Source organism: Myotis daubentonii, chromosome 15 (genome assembly GCF_963259705.1).
Source record: "Myotis daubentonii chromosome 15, mMyoDau2.1, whole genome shotgun sequence".
NCBI lineage: Eukaryota > Metazoa > Chordata > Mammalia > Chiroptera > Vespertilionidae > Myotis > Myotis daubentonii.
Window position 1 is genome coordinate 46117677 of NC_081854.1, and position 16644 is coordinate 46134320.

Sequence of the window (16644 nt, forward strand, 5' to 3'; positions counted from 1 at the left end):
TCTCTGTGGAAAATCAATAAAATATATTAAAAAAATAAATTAAAAATAATAATAATAAAACATGCAATACCTGACTATTTAGCCAGGGGCACTGACCTCTTTTCCCTTGGATTGTAAAGTAAAAAAAATGACAACAGCCAACACAATAACTGTCTGATGTGAATGAATCAAAATTATACCAATTTTTTTAATTTTTAATTTTTTTAAATTGATTTCAGAGAGAGAGATAAAAACATCAATGATAAGAGAGAATCATTAACTGGCTGCCTCCTGCATACCCCCCGCCAGAAATGGAGCCCAAAACCCAAGTTTGTGCCCTGACCTGGAATCAAACTATGACCTCCTGGTTCTTAGGTCAATGCTCAATCACTAAACCACACCTGGCCAGGCTATAACAATTTTTTTGGCAGAGTGGCAAAAAATATATTTTTTGGTGTGTTGAAGAATTTTAGTGATTACACTGTGTCACGAGATGAAAAAGGTTGAAAATCACTGATATAAGCTAATGTTATACTTTAAACCTAAAAGTGAATTAACACCAATAAATATTATTTTGTCTGTTTAATTTAGTAGGGAATTATGAACTTTTTTTTGTTAATCCTTACCCAAGGATATTTTTTCAATTAATTTTTTAGAGAATGGAAAGGAGAGGGAGAGACAGAGAGAGAAATATGGATGTAAGAGAGACACATCAACTGGTTGCCAGTAATGGAGCTTACAGCTAAGTTGATGTGCCCTTGACTGGAATCGAACCCGCAACACTTCAGTTGGCAGGCCAACATTCTAACCACTAGGGCTGTTTCATGTCTGCAGAGCTGCGAATGTGAGAAACACTGCCCCATGATGCTCTGGCCTGGGTGGCTGTATCCAGGGTCCAGTCTGTATGACTATCAGCTTACCTCTCTCCTCCAGCTTTGGGATAAAATACACAAAGCTCTTAAGCCCTTAGCCAGAGAGCAGATTCTGTCCCTACCACCAAACCCATACACACACTCCAGGTCACTCAATTCCAGGGAAGAGCAAGGATTTAGGGAGCAAACACCAGACGAAAGTAGGTCACAGCAGAAGGATGGTAATCCCTGCTGTGGCTGGCCAGAGCAGTCAGCCCCTGCTATCAAGAGTGGCTCTGGGAAGACTTTTGGGGTCTGGAGCCCCAGCACCATCCCTTCTGACAGTAAGCCCAGACATTCTCAGCCCAAGCGCTTGCTGACTGTTAACATTTCCTATGCTGGACTTAGAGATTCTATCTTTCATTCCACAGCTCCCACAAGTATATTCTTTACACCCAGCCCTAGATCGGGTAGTAGAGATACAGAGAGGACCCTTGGGGAGTACATAGACAGGAATTCTGACCCAGACCCAGACAGTAATAAGCTAGTGCTGTTATCAGTCCTGAGATAGACGAGAGCCCGCGAGCTATGTGGACCTGTAGGAGGCTGCTGATTCAGTTTGGAGTCAGGGTAGAAAATATTTCCTGGAGGAGGTGATGCTGAACAAGAAAGAAATTCACCAGGAGAAAATGGGGAAGGGTACAGAGAATAGATGTACAAAGACCCAGAGGAATAAAAGTATGGTCTTTCCTTCTGGAAAATGCTGGTGGTCAAAGAGGGGCAGATCTGGGAGTGTTGTTTTTCTGAACTTTCTCCTTCAGGTGATAGAAGGTGGGTAGTGCTGGTGGGGAGAGAAGTGGGGATAAAAGCACAGGAAAATGGAGCACAGGAGCAAAGAGAGGGCAGAGAGGGAGTTAATGGAAGCACCTGACCTAATCGGAATGGGAAGCACGGATTGAAATAGGACTCCTACATGTGTGGGTGGAGGTCTCTGGAAGCACTTGTCACTCTGGAGCCTCTGCAAGGGTCCTCTCAGGCCTGATTCTGTCCTGAGGGCACAGCTCCCAGGACGGGCTTTAGTGTAAATCTGGCCTGCCTAGATATGGGTTCCCGCCCATCTCTCTCCAAATCAGCCCCACCTCTCCTCCGCCACTTGTAAGCCTCCATCCTTACCTCCTATTGCCCCTATCATGCTCCTTCTCTGAAGCTTCCCCTGACCCCAGGGGCTGGATCCGTAGGTCCCTCCTCTCCTCTGTGCTGCTAAGGAAGAGAGCTGGAGTGGACTGATAAACTGTGGGCAGAGCTGGCTTATGTGGGGCCTCGTAGACAATGAGAAGGAGCTTAACAGCAGAATCGTTTCTCAATATAGATAATGGAGACTAAAGCGGAGGGAGGGAGAGTAGAAGCCACTGAGGACGCCATGCCGTGCCCACTGTGGGGGGGTGGTTTGGAATGGGGTCCTGGTGCTGGTGGTAGGAGACTGAACAAAAGAGGATCTCACCCTCTCCGAGACCCCTCCTTCCCTCAGGAAGGGCCCATGCTGAATCTTGCTCTTCTCTCCTCCAGGATGAACAGGGGCACCTCACACCACACTCCCATTCCGTGCTTCCAGAATGCCTTCCGAAATTGTTTTGATTTCACGCTGTACACCTCTTCTCAAAGAACAAGCTTGTGGAGCGCAGAGGCCGGGGGAACCCTCATTGTGACTCCAGTTTCAGCAGCTCCAGGTAACCTTGGGGAATTGAATGTAAATTCCAACAGGGGCTCCCCACCTTCTGAAACAGGCTCCCTTCAGATGGACAGGACCCCAGAGAGGGACAGGACAGAGCACTTAGTTTGAGTTGTCTTAAAGGCTAAGGTGGCAGTTCAGCAGAGGAGAGGTGAGATGGTCAGGAGTCTGGAGGCTAGAATGAACCTGGGGGCTGGGGGTGGCCATGGTGGGGAGTAGGGTGAGATACTACTCCACCACCTCACAGGGTCCCTGGGGGCCAGGTAGGGCTAGGAATACCAGCCTGGGAGGACAGACCACTAGAGGTCCTGGAACCTGCACGTAATGGAAAGCTCGCCACTGCCCCTGGGAAATGAGTGTTTGCAAGGAGAAAGACGGAGTCCCCTGTGGCAGCCTTGGGCCCTGCCCATTCTGTCTTGGGAATCAGCTTCTGGAGGCCTCCGTCTCAGTCAAGCAGTGAGCAGCCAGAAGAAAGAAAGGAGCTCAGTACAAATATAAATACCTTTAATGAAAGCTGAATGCACCTCACAGAGCTTCGAGGACAGCCACCAGCGCTGGGGTGGCAGCAGGGGCACAGCTACTTGACCCCAATGGCTAGGCCAGAGGCCCCAGGAGGCAAACAAATGCCAGAGCAGCCGCCAGCAGCAGGGGAGCAGGGGCTGGGGTGAGGGCAGGTGCTGTCCCCCTCAGTGTCTCCTGGTTGGTCTCGGGGCCTGCACCATGCTCCCAGACGTGCACAGGGCTGCCACACAGAGTGTGCAAGTTATCTGGGTGCGGGGTCCGACGAGCTTCTTGCTGTAGTGACTCCCACACCGCAGCCGCCTCCTTCGGGCAACCCGACAGAACTTGAGAGGCGCAGGTGTGGAAGTCATTCCAAGACCTGTTCAGGGCATGGGATGAGGGGAGTTAGGTGGGACAAGGAGGCTTTGGAATGGGAAGAGGTTCAGGCACGGAGAGTAGAGGGTCAGGCTGCTGTCCATGCACCTGCTCTTACCTGCAGATGGTCTCCAGCTCGCCTCCGTGACCCATGCCATCCCCCAAGCGGATGAGACACTTGGCAAAGCCCTGGTATATGTCACAGCGGCTTTGGCCCACGGCAGCTGCCTCCAGTGGAGATAAAAGGACTGGGGTTAGGGGTGGAAAATAGTTGACAGGATGAACTGGCCCACCTCCCAACTCCCAGGGGCTTATTTACTCTGGCAAGCTCTGGGGACATGACTCAGCGTGAAAGAGGTACCCCGGGGAAATGAGGGGCACATCTGGGATCACCTGCCTGGGCTCTGTTCTAGGTGGGACTGAACAGGCTCAATGTAGCGGAAGGCAGGGTAGTGTCCTCACATCCCAGGGGTCAGCTCTTCCTCTGAGCTTCTGGGGCTTCTGCAGCCCCAAGTCGGGTAAAGATGATCCGAATGAAGGAGCCAGGACAAGATAAAGGGGGGCAGGGTCCAGAGCCACACATCCCCTCCCCAGCACCATCCAGTCTCTCTGCAGTTTAGACAAACTTTGCTTGGCTTTCCCACCCCATCCAAAACAAGTATTTCAGACAAGTAGGGCAAGATAGAGGGTGTCAGGATCCAGGCCAGATCCTAACAGAAGACCTCAGGGGGACCCCAAAGCTGGTCTGAGTCTCACCAAAGGCTATGTCTTCCCTTTATTAGAATGGGGGCTGTGAAATTTTGAGGTCCTTCCCCCACAACCAGGGCTCAGTTCACACCCCTCACTTTCAGTTCTAAAGACACCAGTACACATTATTCCCTCCATAGAGCCCTTGCACCTCCTGGCCACACTGGCTCCCAGCGCTCAGCAAGGCTGTGCCCCAGCTCCCACACACCCTACACCCAGCCTGATGAGGGTGTAAGGCCCAGGTCTAGTACGCCTGCACTCACCGAGTGGTGGTAACAGCAGCAGCAGCAGCAGCCCCACCGCACGGGGCAGTCGCTGGCAGTGGTGACAGCAGCAGCAGAGCATCATCCCTGGCTGGGAGCTAGTGCCAAACTAGCAGCTCCGCTAGGAGTACAGCCCTTCAGCCCAGCCTCCGGAAGGAGGGACTGTGATTGGATGGGAGCTGGGGGCGGGGCTTCAAAACCAGCAGGCAGCCCCACCACCAGTAGGCAAATCAGTAGGCAAGCTGACAAAGGGGGACCCTAGAGATAAGAGCCCAGGGGATCACTGCTGGCTAAGCTGAGCCCAGGGCCCGTGGCCCAGGGATGGAGAGGGGAGATGTAGGAAAGCCGATGAGGGTGGGTGGCCAGGACCATGGAGTGGGTTGGCCTTGACAGAGCTCTACAAAAGGAGAAGAGAGGCCAGGGAATAGAGAGCAGTTATCAAAGTCACTCCAAAGACACACCAAAAGCACACATATTCCATTTTATTCAAAAAGCATTTAATTGAATTCCTTAATGTTTTTCAAAAACAAAAGATCCAAAACAGAGGTAAAAAGGAACATGGAAAATTCAACTCAAGTGGTGTCACAATCTCAGGGAGTCATGCTCCAGGCATGGCAGAACCCAAGAAGGCACAATACCCACCCTGGGCCCAGCCTAAACCTGCTGGCTACCATAACCAGTAGACCACAGCCAGTGCTCACCCCCTCAACCACCTCAGAGGTGCAGAGGTGGAAGCCTGAGCAGGTACAGAGCAGACATGACCCTGCTTTGGCCTAGGCCCGTCTACTGGCCTTCAGTGCCACCCCACCCCAGAGCATGGCAGGCTTAGCTAAGGGAGGCTGGGGGTCACAAGGCCATGCAACATGAGGCTGAGACGCCGGGCCACTTTGCTGAGTGAGTTGTGTGGTTCGGCCTGCAGGAACTGGAAGAGCTTCTGGCGCACCTGGGCCATGACGGAGCCCATGTGGTCCCGAGTGACAGGGTCACTGTGGTCCAGATGCATCACAGCCTCTTCCAAGTAGCTAAGGATGGAGGAAAGGTACAGGCTACAGGTGGGCTCCGGCAGATGGGAGCGCCCCCTGGTGGCACTGAGGCCGACAGGGATGCCTAACAAAGGAACCCTCCAGGCCCGAGATGGGTGGAGGCAAAGGGAACTGGTGGAGAGAATTAGGGAGGGAGTCAGGCTAGAGCTGGAGTCTCTGCTTTGAACTGTTCCCCCACCTCCACCTGAGCCCCTCTCCTGGTCCAACTGCGCCCACTCACCTTAGCTTGAGGTCAGTTCGAGTGCCAAGGTCAGAGGCCAGCTGCTGGATGAGGGAAAGGAGCACAGGCTGGGAGAGTGGGCAGGGTGGCTGCCCAAAAACCTGGCCCGGGTCCACAGTTTCACAAACATATAGCACCAGGTTCAGGTCAGCAGCTGTCAGGGCCTGGGTAGAGAATAGCATTTAGTGTGTGGGCCTTGTCAGGAGACACTTGAGCCTTAGCTGGGCCTAACGCCTGGCGTACCTGCTGGAAGGCCTGATTGAGGTGGCCCTGCTGCAGCAGCTGCAGGATATGGGCTTGCTGGGCCTGGCAGTCGAGGTGGGTAGTAGGGACAGGTGTGCCAGCAGCTGAGCGCATGGCCTGCATGATGCTAGAGGTGACGGCGGCCTGCTGCTCCTTGAGTGCCACACTCACCTCACCCTTAACAATGCGCTGTACCTGTGCTAAAATGGACTCCTGCAGGCTGTGAAGGGAAATTAGGGAGATGAAGTAGGGAGTCTGGTGTGGCCCTTTCCAAACCTACCACCTTGCCCAGGACCCTACCCCACACACCTGCCCACAGCCACATGCAGCTGGTGCTGCACTTCAGCCCGAACACTGCTGGACACAGTGGCTGCCATCTGCTCAGTGGCGCCCTGCAGTGTGCTGACCAGGCCCCGCAGCTGAGCTAATACAGGTTCCCTCGCCTCCTGCTCTCGCACCTTCCGGCTCTTCATGTGGCTCTCTAGCTGTTGCAAGTCTGAAAGTTGACCATGGGGGCCATGAGAGTGATGGGGAAGAAGAGGATAGCCCCTCCTCCACCTTGGAGCATATGACTCCACTCACATTCCTGTGTGCCCAGTCGGAAACTATCATTGATCTGCTGGAACATAGCCTGGCAGCTCTTCTCAAAGGCAGGCAGCACCACACTCTGGAAGGCTTCACGGTAGGCGGCCTGCATGGGCCCCTGTAACGTGTCTGCAGCTGCTCGGGCGATGGCATCTGTCAAGTTCTGGGGGTAGAGGGAGGGGCCGGGTCGAGCCAAAAGCCTGAGCCCAAGCTGGCCTGACCAATCCCACCAACCACCAACCTCCTTCATCTTTGACCCTTTAGCACCTTGGACTTCAGCAGCTTGGAGATATTCTCTTTCATGCTACCCTCCACAGCTGTGAGCTTGGTGGCTACTGAGGTGTTCAGTTGGCCTGCCACAGGCTCCAGACTCCTAGAGACACCTGGGGCAGGGTGCGGAGGGAAAGGTGGAGCCACGAGAAGAAGCTTGACAGGTAGGGGCCCACTCCCATCCAGCCCATCCAGAAGTCTCCATGCAAAACTCACATGGAGGCACCGTCTTCTTGATCTCATCCCGTATGCTACGCTCTAGTCGCCCAGCCACAGCTGAAGACAGTGCCTGAGACAGCTGTTGTGTCAGCTGTTCCTGCAGCTGCCCCCCCCGTTGCTGCCCCTCGGCCAGTGCCCGCTCCAGCCGCCGCTCTGTACTGTAGTTAAGGAACAGGCTTGGAGCAAGTCCCATTTCCCTTCTAGGTCTAAGAATGCTGCAGCTGCCCCTATCCCTCTGCCATGCCAGGTCACTGCCCACAAGGATACGCTCCTGTTCATGCCGAGACTCGAGGGCACGCTCCACGTGGCCTGTGACGGTGCTCTGCAGGCCTTCGAGCTGGGTGCACAGACGCTGCAGCAGCTCTTCTTGGCTGTGCCGCAGCTCCGCCAGCTCTCTCTGCTGTTGCCAAATTAGTGCTGGCCAGTCCTCAGGGGGCTCTGCCACCTGCTGGTAGCACCAACAATCACATGCCTACCCCACCTGTCCCCACACACTAGACTAGGGAATGGCCCAGAGCTCTTCCCCACCCTGAGAGAGGAGTCCTAGAAGTAGAAAGGGTATTTGCTCACTCACCTGGTGCTCCGTGAGCCGGGATCCCACGGCTGAATCCCTGCCATAGGCGAGAAACACCTCAGGCCAAGTCATGCAGGCAGCCTAGGGACCACCCATCTCCCTGGCCCCAGGACCTCTCCTACCCGTCATCCTTTTTGCCCTTCCTCTTGAGCTTGGGTGAGGTCCGAGGGGATCCCTTAGTCTTCCAGTCCTTGGCAGGCAGTCGTGGAGTGGGAACTTTGGTGCTAAAGCCCCCTGCAGCAGAGGCAAGGCTGGCCACCTCATCATCGTGGTCACTGTGAAAGGGGAGAGAAAGGCCTAAGTGCCTACCACTTGCTGGCCCTCCCTTGTGAGAGAAAGGCTGTCGAGTGGCATCTACCTTTGTTCAGCGCTGGTGTCCTGGCTGTCATGTTGCTGCAGCAAGTGATAAGGTGGTCGGTGGAAGGCCAGGCTCTTATGCTTTTCCTGAAGGCCATTCCTAGGGCTGGGAGGACGGCCGACTCAGATGACCATCTGAAACCCTTAGCATCAGTATACTTTCCCCCTCCCAAGCTCCTCACCTTTCTGCGAGACTGCTACAGGTCTCCCGAGTAATGTCTGGTGCTGTTGGCCAGACCTGACTGTCAGGGGCTGTGGCCTCCTGGGTCAAGGCTGCCTCCAGAAGGGAAGGGGTACTATGCCGATCCCCATCCCCCGGGCCTCCATCCAGGCTAAGCTGGGGGCCTAGCTCAGGCCCTGGCCGGGGGCGTGGGGACAGCAGATGTAGTGCAGAGGCAGCTGAGGCCATACTATTTGGCTCAAGGTCCTCAGGAGCAGAGGAGCCAAAGCCACGGGACAGGGCCTCAGATGCGATCTCAGGGATGTCCTGGGACAGAGCAGTGGAAGCCGAGGAGATAACATCAGGAGAGCGGGTACGGCTGGGGGAAGCCTGGGGTAGCCCCAAGGGCTCTACTTCCTGCAGTTCCAGGGCGAGTGCAGAGGCAGCAGTAGGTACCTGAAGTGGGCCAAAATGGGGACTCAGATGGAAGGAAATAGGGGTGGGGGAAACAGAGACAAGGCACTGGTGTTTGCAGTGATGCGATGGGACAGTGAGGAAGGGGGATGCAGTAAAAGACAGCCACATCTCTGGAGGAGAGGAGGTGGGAATGGATAGGCTGAGGAGCTGCCCTGCAGGGAACATGGGAGGCTGAGATGACCTCAAGGGAAATATGGGCCACTTGAAGCAGAACAGGACAAGGAGACAGGGTGCTATAGAAGCCTGCTCCGACCTTCCTGATGTTATACACCTGCTAACCTGCATTTCACACTCACGCACCTGTCCAGGCCCTTTGGGAGTCAATTTGTCAGCTGGACCTGGGAGCAGGCTGGGCAGGAGGCTGCGTGGGCTTGTCTGCAGGCTGCTGCCGCCGCTGCTGCTCATTGTCAGACTGCCATCCAGCTGCAGCTTGGGGCTCAAGGTCAGCTCCTCAGGTGGCCTGATGGCAGGAAGGCTGAGGCATAAGCAGCCAGAGCTTGGCATCAGCTGGCACCAACCCTCGCCATCCCCCAACTCTGACCCTCACTTCACCTGGGCAAGGAGGGGTCCACAGCTGAGGTACTGCTCATGGCAGATACAGCTGTAAGAGAGGAGCTGCTGCTGCTGCTGCTGCTGCTACTGCTGCTATTACTAGGGGATGAAGCAATCTGGCGAGATGCAGAGAGTAAGAGCTGTGGCCTATGGGTAGGGATTCCCAGGTCCCCCTGCCCTAAGCCCTAAACCCCAAGCCCAGCCCCAGCACACCTGTTGCAAGGAGGTGCTAGGTGTCATGAAGGCGTCAGGTGTCATCAGCTTGGGCTTGGTCTCACTGCTCAGACTAAGGAAGTCAGCGGGTGCAGGTAGCTCCACAATGCGTCGGAGATCAGGCTGGGAGCCGTGAGTAGCTGAACTCAGGCCCTCGGCGCCCAGTTCGGGCCGAGATTCTCCAAATGCTGTGGGGAAATCTGCCATCTTAGTCAGATATCAGACCCTGGCCAGTTTAACCTGCTTCCCTCTCACCCCTTACTCACCAAAATCCTCATGGGCAGTGTGGGTGGGGAGCGGGGCCACCACATCAGGGTTGAGCTGTGGCTGGAAGCGGATCTGCACATCTTGCAATGCCCTTCAGGAAGAGGAGAATAGGAGAGGGCTCAAAGGGGCCAGAGTCAGTAGGGTGCGGAGGGGCAGACAGGGCACACTCACTTAGTATGCACACAGAAGAGCTTGATGAGCACACCGGCTGCAGACTCCATGGCACCGGCTCCGTGGGTCCCATCTGCAAGGACAATGTGGACAACTAAACCCCTGGCCCTCTGTGCCTTGGCACTCCCTACATACCAACATACAGCCCCGACCCTGAGCAGCTCACCAGCCCCGAGGCTGTCATTCTCTTCCTCAGCAGGCAGCACCTCCGTGTGCCGCAGCCGGCAGCGACTCACCACCTGGATACCAAAGCTCAGTACAGGGTGGGTGAGCAGGAACTCAGAGATGGAACTGAAGCAGGCACGGCCTTCTTCCTGGTTCTGCAGCAGCTCCATCACATAAAGGACCTGCACAGGCAGCGCATTCACAGCTGAGCTCAGGGGCTGTGAAGGCTGTGGATGTGCCACATATCCCTACCTGCCCCAATGACACCAACTCTGCCCGAGGTGTCCCCAATGCAGTCTACCTTCCGTTGTACATCGCTGAGAATCAGGTATTCTGCTGAGAGGTCCAAGCAAACTTTGAGGCTAGGGGGCACACTCACTGAGCTGAAGATATCTGGGGAGAAACTGGGAGGCCACAAGGCAGGATGAATGAGCCTAAGAGAGCGGAAAGAACTCACATCCCCAACCCTGCTACCCCCTGTCCAGCTCGCCAGCTTGTGCTTACCGAATGGTCTGCAGGCAGGTCCAAGACACTGTGCACCACATCTTTAACTCCTGATTCTGGTCGGCACCAGTAATGAGAAACCTCCAGAAAGGGACCCTGCAAAGCAATAAGACACTGAGTGACTGGCTGGGAGCCCAAGGTCCAGTGCATCACCCGCTTGCCTGCCCACTCACTCACTCAGGGTCCTGTTTCTTGTGGTTGTCACAAAATAGGAGGCAGGAGAGTGGCCGCCCATCGTGAGGCTTCAACTCATGCAGACATCTGCAAGCAGGCAGATTAGGGACCTGAGTAGGTGATCTAGTCCCCTACCTGGGGGTTCCTGGTCCCTCAGCTCCTGCCTTACCTTGGCTCATCCTGCCCCTCAATGTAGATCTGCCAGAACTTGACAAAGCCATCATGGCTTGCTGTAGCCAGGACAGTCCCATCAGGTGAGAGGGCCCCTTCACTCAGGTACTGGGAAGAACCCAAAGAGCCTTGCTTTACCACCTGACTAGAGGTGGGAGCAAGGCCATCTCAGATGAGAATGACAGTGAGCTGGCCTGACCCACAGTGGATCTGCATGTTTGCGTGCAAGACTGAATAATTGGGAGGGGGGTCATAAAGAAGACTAGACCCATGGGGTGCACATTAGGTGTGAGCTCCCCAGGTAAAGATTACTTTGTGATCCGCGTCCCCATGGGCAGAATGCCAGTAAAGCTATCTGAGCAGCTATGGGTATGAGGAATAGATGAGACCCATAAGAAAAGGGGAAGAGAAGGGAGGCAGTCAGTTGCAGGCTTACTGTGCTGTGGCCTTTTACCATGATGAAGCCCTGCTTGATTTGGCTGACATCCACGGGCCAGGTGCTGTGGTTGGAACGGAGCATGTCCAGGTTCCACACCTCAGCCTGGAGGGTACAGAGAGGTGAGTGTTCAGCCCATGTCCACACCATGGCTGCTCTATCCACGCCCTCTCCCTATGCCCAGCCTCCTCACCCGGTCCTCATGCAACAGGGCCACCATTGGGCTGCCCTCCTCACAGCAGTCTTCACTCTCCTCGGGAATGAAGGGGCACCAGATGATCCTACGGAAGTGGTTCAGTGGCGTACCCTCTGGCTGCCGGATATGGACCAAAATCTCTTCTCTAAGTGGGGTGTTAAGGATTAGACAAGTGGATGATGAGTGTGTCTGGCATCCCCAGCTCTGCCCACCTTTTTTCAGCCCCCCATTCCATCCCAAGGAAAGGATACTGAATTTTGCCATTAACCAGAGCCAAGTGCCACACGAACAGGTTTCCTGCCTCATCTAGGCAGGCCAACTGTGGAGAGTTGACATGTGCGAAGGCCAGGTCAGCCACACTGCCTGTGAAGCCCTTGAGCAGGGTCCGCTCCGAAGTGCTGACACTGATCACCCGCACCATCGCTGAGCCATTGTTGGCAGCTGGAATCAGGACAGGGGTTGGCCATGAGTGAGTGTCTAAGCCCAGGCAGCAGCAGAGAAGCTCTGCCCTTGCCCACCTCAGTGTTACCACCAATCTCAAGCTTGGTTCTTCCACTTGGCTCCCCAAAGCCTGGCAGAGACAAGACTTCCATTGTATCCCTAACATCTGAGTGGGCTGAGTGGCCTTACACTGAATCTGCATCTCTGGAGCTTCCGGCAGAACACCCCCCTCCTCTCCCTTGACCCAACTCACCCCGAATGGCATAGGCCAAGAAGGAGTTGGACACAGCAATCAGGTTGCCATAGTAGTATTTCTGCTCCCAGTCATACTTGGCGACAGGCTGGATTTTCACCTGAGAACCAAGGGTGAGGAAGCTCGTAGAAGCTGAGGGCTGGGACAGCTGTCCAGAGCTTAGGTGCTCCCCAGCACCCCTGCAGACAGCAGAGGCTGCATGTGCAAGCCCAGCCACCCAATCACAACTCCTGGGGCCAGATTACAGAGACTTGGTAGCCAACCCTGGCTTCCTAAGCTTGGGGCATACTACCTGTTAAGGTGGTCCCCATAGGAACTGGCAGCATGAGAGTGGAGAGGAAGAGACTGTGTGCCCCATCCACCATACATGCCACATCATCCTAGTACCTTGTTGCTCCCCCGTGCCTTGCTCGAGATGCTGGAGTCACTGCTGGCCACAATCTCCACCTCCTTGGCCAAAATCCCAATGCAGGTAGAGCTGTCATCTCCTGAGAGGCAGCTGCGGGGAGGGGTGCAAAAACTTAACTCTTGTTTTCCCAAGTTTCAATAGGCAGGGTTGGAATGTGGAGAAGATACAGCTACCATGAGGAAGGTGTCCAATCCCAGGTGCACAGCTCTGGGTCCACTGATCCCCAGACCGGTAGCTCACCTCCCTCCTTGGGAATGTTAAATCAGGCACCTGAACTTTAGATCCAGGCCAAACCCTTGATCTTGTCCTCACCCCTCATCCTAGGGCAAGCTCCATGTGGTTAAGTGCTCCATCCAGGACATCTAGTGTGGGAGCAGCAGAGGCTGCTAGCCCTTCTCTCCCCCCCGCCCCCATGCCTTTAACTAAGAGACACTCCAAAGACGTCATCACCACCACTATTATCTCCCAGGTACTCACATGACCTGCTTCTCCTGAAGGTTAATGGATGGCTTGGACCGGAGACCAGGCTTGTTTGCTGAAGTACCATCCCCTGAGCAGAGGGGGTCTGGGACCAGGAGCCCATTGAGGTCACCATTGTAGGTGTTAGATGGCCGCTGGCTCTCTGCACTGGGGCCTGAGGACAGGTAGGACCACTATCATGAAGTTGTTTCACCTGCCTACTGGCCTCTCTTCCTGCAGAGCCTCCCTCCAGAACCATCAGGTACTCAGGAACACTCAACTGAGACATGTCTATGGGAAGGAAGGCCCTTTGTTCATCTCTCATTCCATAACACTTAAGGTGAACCCAATGTATACCAGGACCAAGGATGAGCATGAGGCCCTTCTACCTGGGAGCGGGGTGCAAGCCATCAAGGATCCTCTAAGGTAGCGGTTCTCAACCTGTGGGTCGCGACCCCTTTGGCGGTCAAACGACCCTTTCACAGGGGTCGCCTAAGACCATCCTGCATATCAGATATTTACATTACAATTCATAAAAGTAGCAACATTACAGTTATGAAGTAGCAATGAAAATAATTTTATGGTTGGGTCACAGCATGAGGAACTGTATTTAAAGGGCCAGAAGGTTGAGAACCACTGCTAAGGCCAATTAATACTCAGGCCCGAGTGAGTCAACACAGAGGGACTATGTGTACGTGAGGGAGGACATGGGACGGGTCAGGACAGATTTTATAGAAGAGTTGCCATCAGAGCCAGTGTAGCTAGAACACACAAACATGGGAAGGATAAAGGGAAAACAAGGCTCCAGAGGAATCAGGTATGAGGGTGAGGTGCTTAGATTCTCCCTGTGGGGATGAGAACCACAAGAGCTTTTAAAGGGAAGGTGACATGGTCAGCACTGGCCAGAGGGCTCATTGCTCTACGGCAGTATGCAGAATAGTTGAGAATCTAGGTGAGAGATACCAGGTAGTGGCAGGGGTTGGAGAAGAAAAGATGGGCTCCTAAGGCATGGAAGGGGAGTGATAAGATGTGGAAGTATGGAAGAAAGGAGCCTGCCCCACAGAGAAATGGCTCAGAAGAAGTTACCTTGGGCAGGTAAACTCAGGATGAATGAACATGAAGAGCTGGACAAAGAAGAGAGACACTATGGGGCAGTGTGTTGAGTCAGGAAAGACAGCATTTTAGTTGTTTGCCATTCACTGAGTTTCAAGCAACCTCCTAGACTCTGACACCACTCCAAAACTCCCAGGTGCCAAGGAGACTAGGATTCACATTCTGGATCACATCAAGCTTCTAGGCACAAAAAAGTCTGGGGTCTGACATGGTCCTCCAATGAGAGGAGACAAGCCAGTGCTCCTTGGCAAACAGGAGAATCAAGCATCAATCAATAAACAAGGAGCTCAGAAAAAAAGTCTCAGGCCACTTCACTGGGATGAGAGCCACGTTAGCTGCTCAGGGGTAAGCTGACCACTTCCCCTCCCAGGAAGGCTATCACGAGGACGAGCGGCACAAGGCTGGCCATGCCAGGCTCTGCCAAACCTTTGTGGCGTTTGGTCTACCTAGCAGCTGATGAGCATGAAAGGACCAAGCCAAGCTCATGAGCAAAGGGAGCACACTCCAGGCCTGGTGCAAAGGGCGCAGTGGTTCCAGGCAGCAGATGGCTTTTCTCAGGGAAGAGGGGGTAGTTAACCCCACCCAGCGTGAGCACCAGTGCCTGCCGCAGTAGCAGCCAGTCTGGGCCTCCCAGCAGGTTTAAGAGCAGGGTCTGAGGGCCCTCGCTGGTTTGGCTCAGTGGACAGAGCATCCGCCTGTGGACTGAAGGGTCCCTGGTTCAATTCCGGTCAAAGGCACATGTTCAGGTTGCAGGAGGCAGTCCATCAGTGACTCTCATCTTTGATGTTTCTCTCTCTCTCTCCCTCTCTGAAATCAATTTAAATAAACAAACAAACAAACAAACAAACAAATAAATAAATAATAAAGAGCAGGGTCTGAGGAAACACCAGTTCTCAGCTCTGGACACTGCACACCTAAACCACCATCAACAGCTGGCCTTTCAACCACTACAACTTCACAGGTCGCTGAACCTGCCAGGAAACTTCGGTACCTTCACACATGCTGTTTCCTTTTTTGTGAATGCCTTCCTGACTACTAAACTGTTCATACCACAAAACCTAAACATTGTCTCCTTTCTCAGACCTGTTCTCAGGCACTCTCCAGTCCCCACCCTACCCACCCTGTACCCATCAACACACCAAAACACTCCTCTCTTTCAACAGCATTATGTTACACCTTCTTTAGCCCCCCGGAGGGCAGGAGCAGCTCTGAAGTATCACTGCAAGCCCAAATAAAGTTTAAAAGAAAGGAAAGGAACCAGGGCTTGCGGATGTTTGTAGCCTAATTCAATCAGAGCCATGCAGTGTGTGTGATTTGCCTTAATCCCAGAGAGGAGACAGAATTGGGAGTGGCCACTTTCCCTCCAGAAAAGTTTCTGAAAGCATGCCTAAAGTCTCTATTTTAGAGGGAAGGGCAAGTTGCAGAGGGGATCCTCAGCTCCGCAGCACAGCGCCCAGGTCTCGACACAGAACTCAGCGTACAGAGCACGGACTAGGCCTCAGAACTACGGCAAACGGGTTGGGCACTCAGATCAGTACCAGCAACACCAGAGGCTTTGGGGCCAGGAAACCAAGGGGGCCCCGCGGCTTACGAGAAGGAGCCTCACCTCACCTTCAGCCGAGACGCTGAAGGACGAGGCAAAAAGGCCCGGCGCTGGGGTGGGGGGGGATCGCCCCGGGGTCTGCGCCCTTCTGGGAACATGCTTAGGGGTTTACCGCTCTGACCATCGTCTGCCCTCCCAGCCGGGAGGGTGCAGAGCCGGTCCGGAGGGGCCTGCAGGCCCTGAGGGCGAGCCTGGCTCGAGCCGCCCCTCTGCCCCTCGGCGAGGGCCCACCCCCGCTGTCCTGGCTCACCTCCCGCGGGCCGGTCCAGCTTGAGAATGTCCCGTAGGTGCTGCGTGGCGTCCTCTATGTCGATGCTCGCGCAGGAGGCCATAGGCCCAGCCACAAGCGCCCTGTACGCGCCGCGTTCGTTTCGCTGCCGCCACGCACCAGCCGAACACAGTCGCGCAGGAATCAGATGCGGCACGCCGATCACTACAATGGGTCCACCCGCACAAACCGCGGCCCGCACCAAGCCCCTGAACCCCTCCAATCCCACCAACCGCCTCCACTTCCGGCCCGCCGAGCCTCGGCTTCCCGGAATCTGCACCGACTGGAGAAGAAAGGTTCCGGGCTGAGAGCGGACGCCTCACTCCTTCAGAAGCCGTCTCCCTCCGCTATCCCCCCTGAAGTGCCAGCGGGGGCGGGAGAGTTTCGCAGGGTTGAGGCAGAAGAAAGCCCTACTTGCCTCAGGATATCCCGCCGGGTCCATGCCCACTCCCAAGGCATGGACTCATGATGGGCCTAGGACCGGGTCAACTCCGCCACTCAGGCTGTAGTCAGACCTCTCCAACAAGAAACTGAATTAGCGGGGGCCTCGCTTTCCTCTTTAGGAAATGAGGGGACCCAGGATGTCAAAAGGCCAAGGAATTGCAAGATCACGATAGCCCCACCAAAAACATCATTGTTCCCTAATAGCCCTCCAG

The 16644-nt window shown here is 54.7% G+C and overlaps 2 protein-coding genes across 7 annotated transcripts; both read right to left on the reverse strand.

Annotated features, from left to right (window-relative positions):
• Positions 1–3046: 3046 nt before the first annotated feature.
• On the reverse strand, positions 3047–4767 carry NRN1L (neuritin 1 like). The gene is made up of 3 exons (XM_059667718.1): positions 4446–4767; positions 3554–3659; positions 3047–3439 (listed from the first exon to the last, which is right to left on the reverse strand). The coding sequence occupies exons 1-3, from the start codon at positions 4528–4530 to the stop codon at positions 3154–3156; spliced, it is 477 nt and encodes a 158-aa protein (XP_059523701.1). The 5' UTR covers positions 4531–4767; the 3' UTR covers positions 3047–3153.
• A 144-nt stretch (positions 4768–4911) lies between these two features.
• Positions 4912–16250, reverse strand: EDC4 (enhancer of mRNA decapping 4). 6 transcript variants are annotated; one of them, XM_059667716.1, is made up of 29 exons: positions 15971–16250; positions 13023–13179; positions 12524–12635; positions 12137–12236; positions 11694–11883; positions 11440–11587; positions 11247–11351; positions 10809–10918; positions 10643–10726; positions 10466–10561; positions 10263–10365; positions 9963–10143; positions 9797–9869; positions 9625–9716; positions 9359–9546; positions 9146–9261; positions 8894–9053; positions 8139–8572; positions 7958–8062; positions 7722–7874; positions 7600–7636; positions 7293–7470; positions 7023–7178; positions 6804–6919; positions 6534–6699; positions 6261–6447; positions 5952–6171; positions 5709–5872; positions 4912–5467 (listed from the first exon to the last, which is right to left on the reverse strand). In XM_059667716.1, the coding sequence occupies exons 1-29, from the start codon at positions 16050–16052 to the stop codon at positions 5275–5277; spliced, it is 4206 nt and encodes a 1401-aa protein (XP_059523699.1). In that variant the 5' UTR covers positions 16053–16250; the 3' UTR covers positions 4912–5274. The 6 variants fall into 6 exon arrangements, with proteins under 6 accessions (XP_059523699.1, XP_059523697.1, XP_059523698.1 ...); XM_059667714.1 differs by having other exon boundaries at positions 8894–9068; XM_059667715.1 differs by having other exon boundaries at positions 9359–9558.
• Positions 16251–16644: the final 394 nt, after the last annotated feature.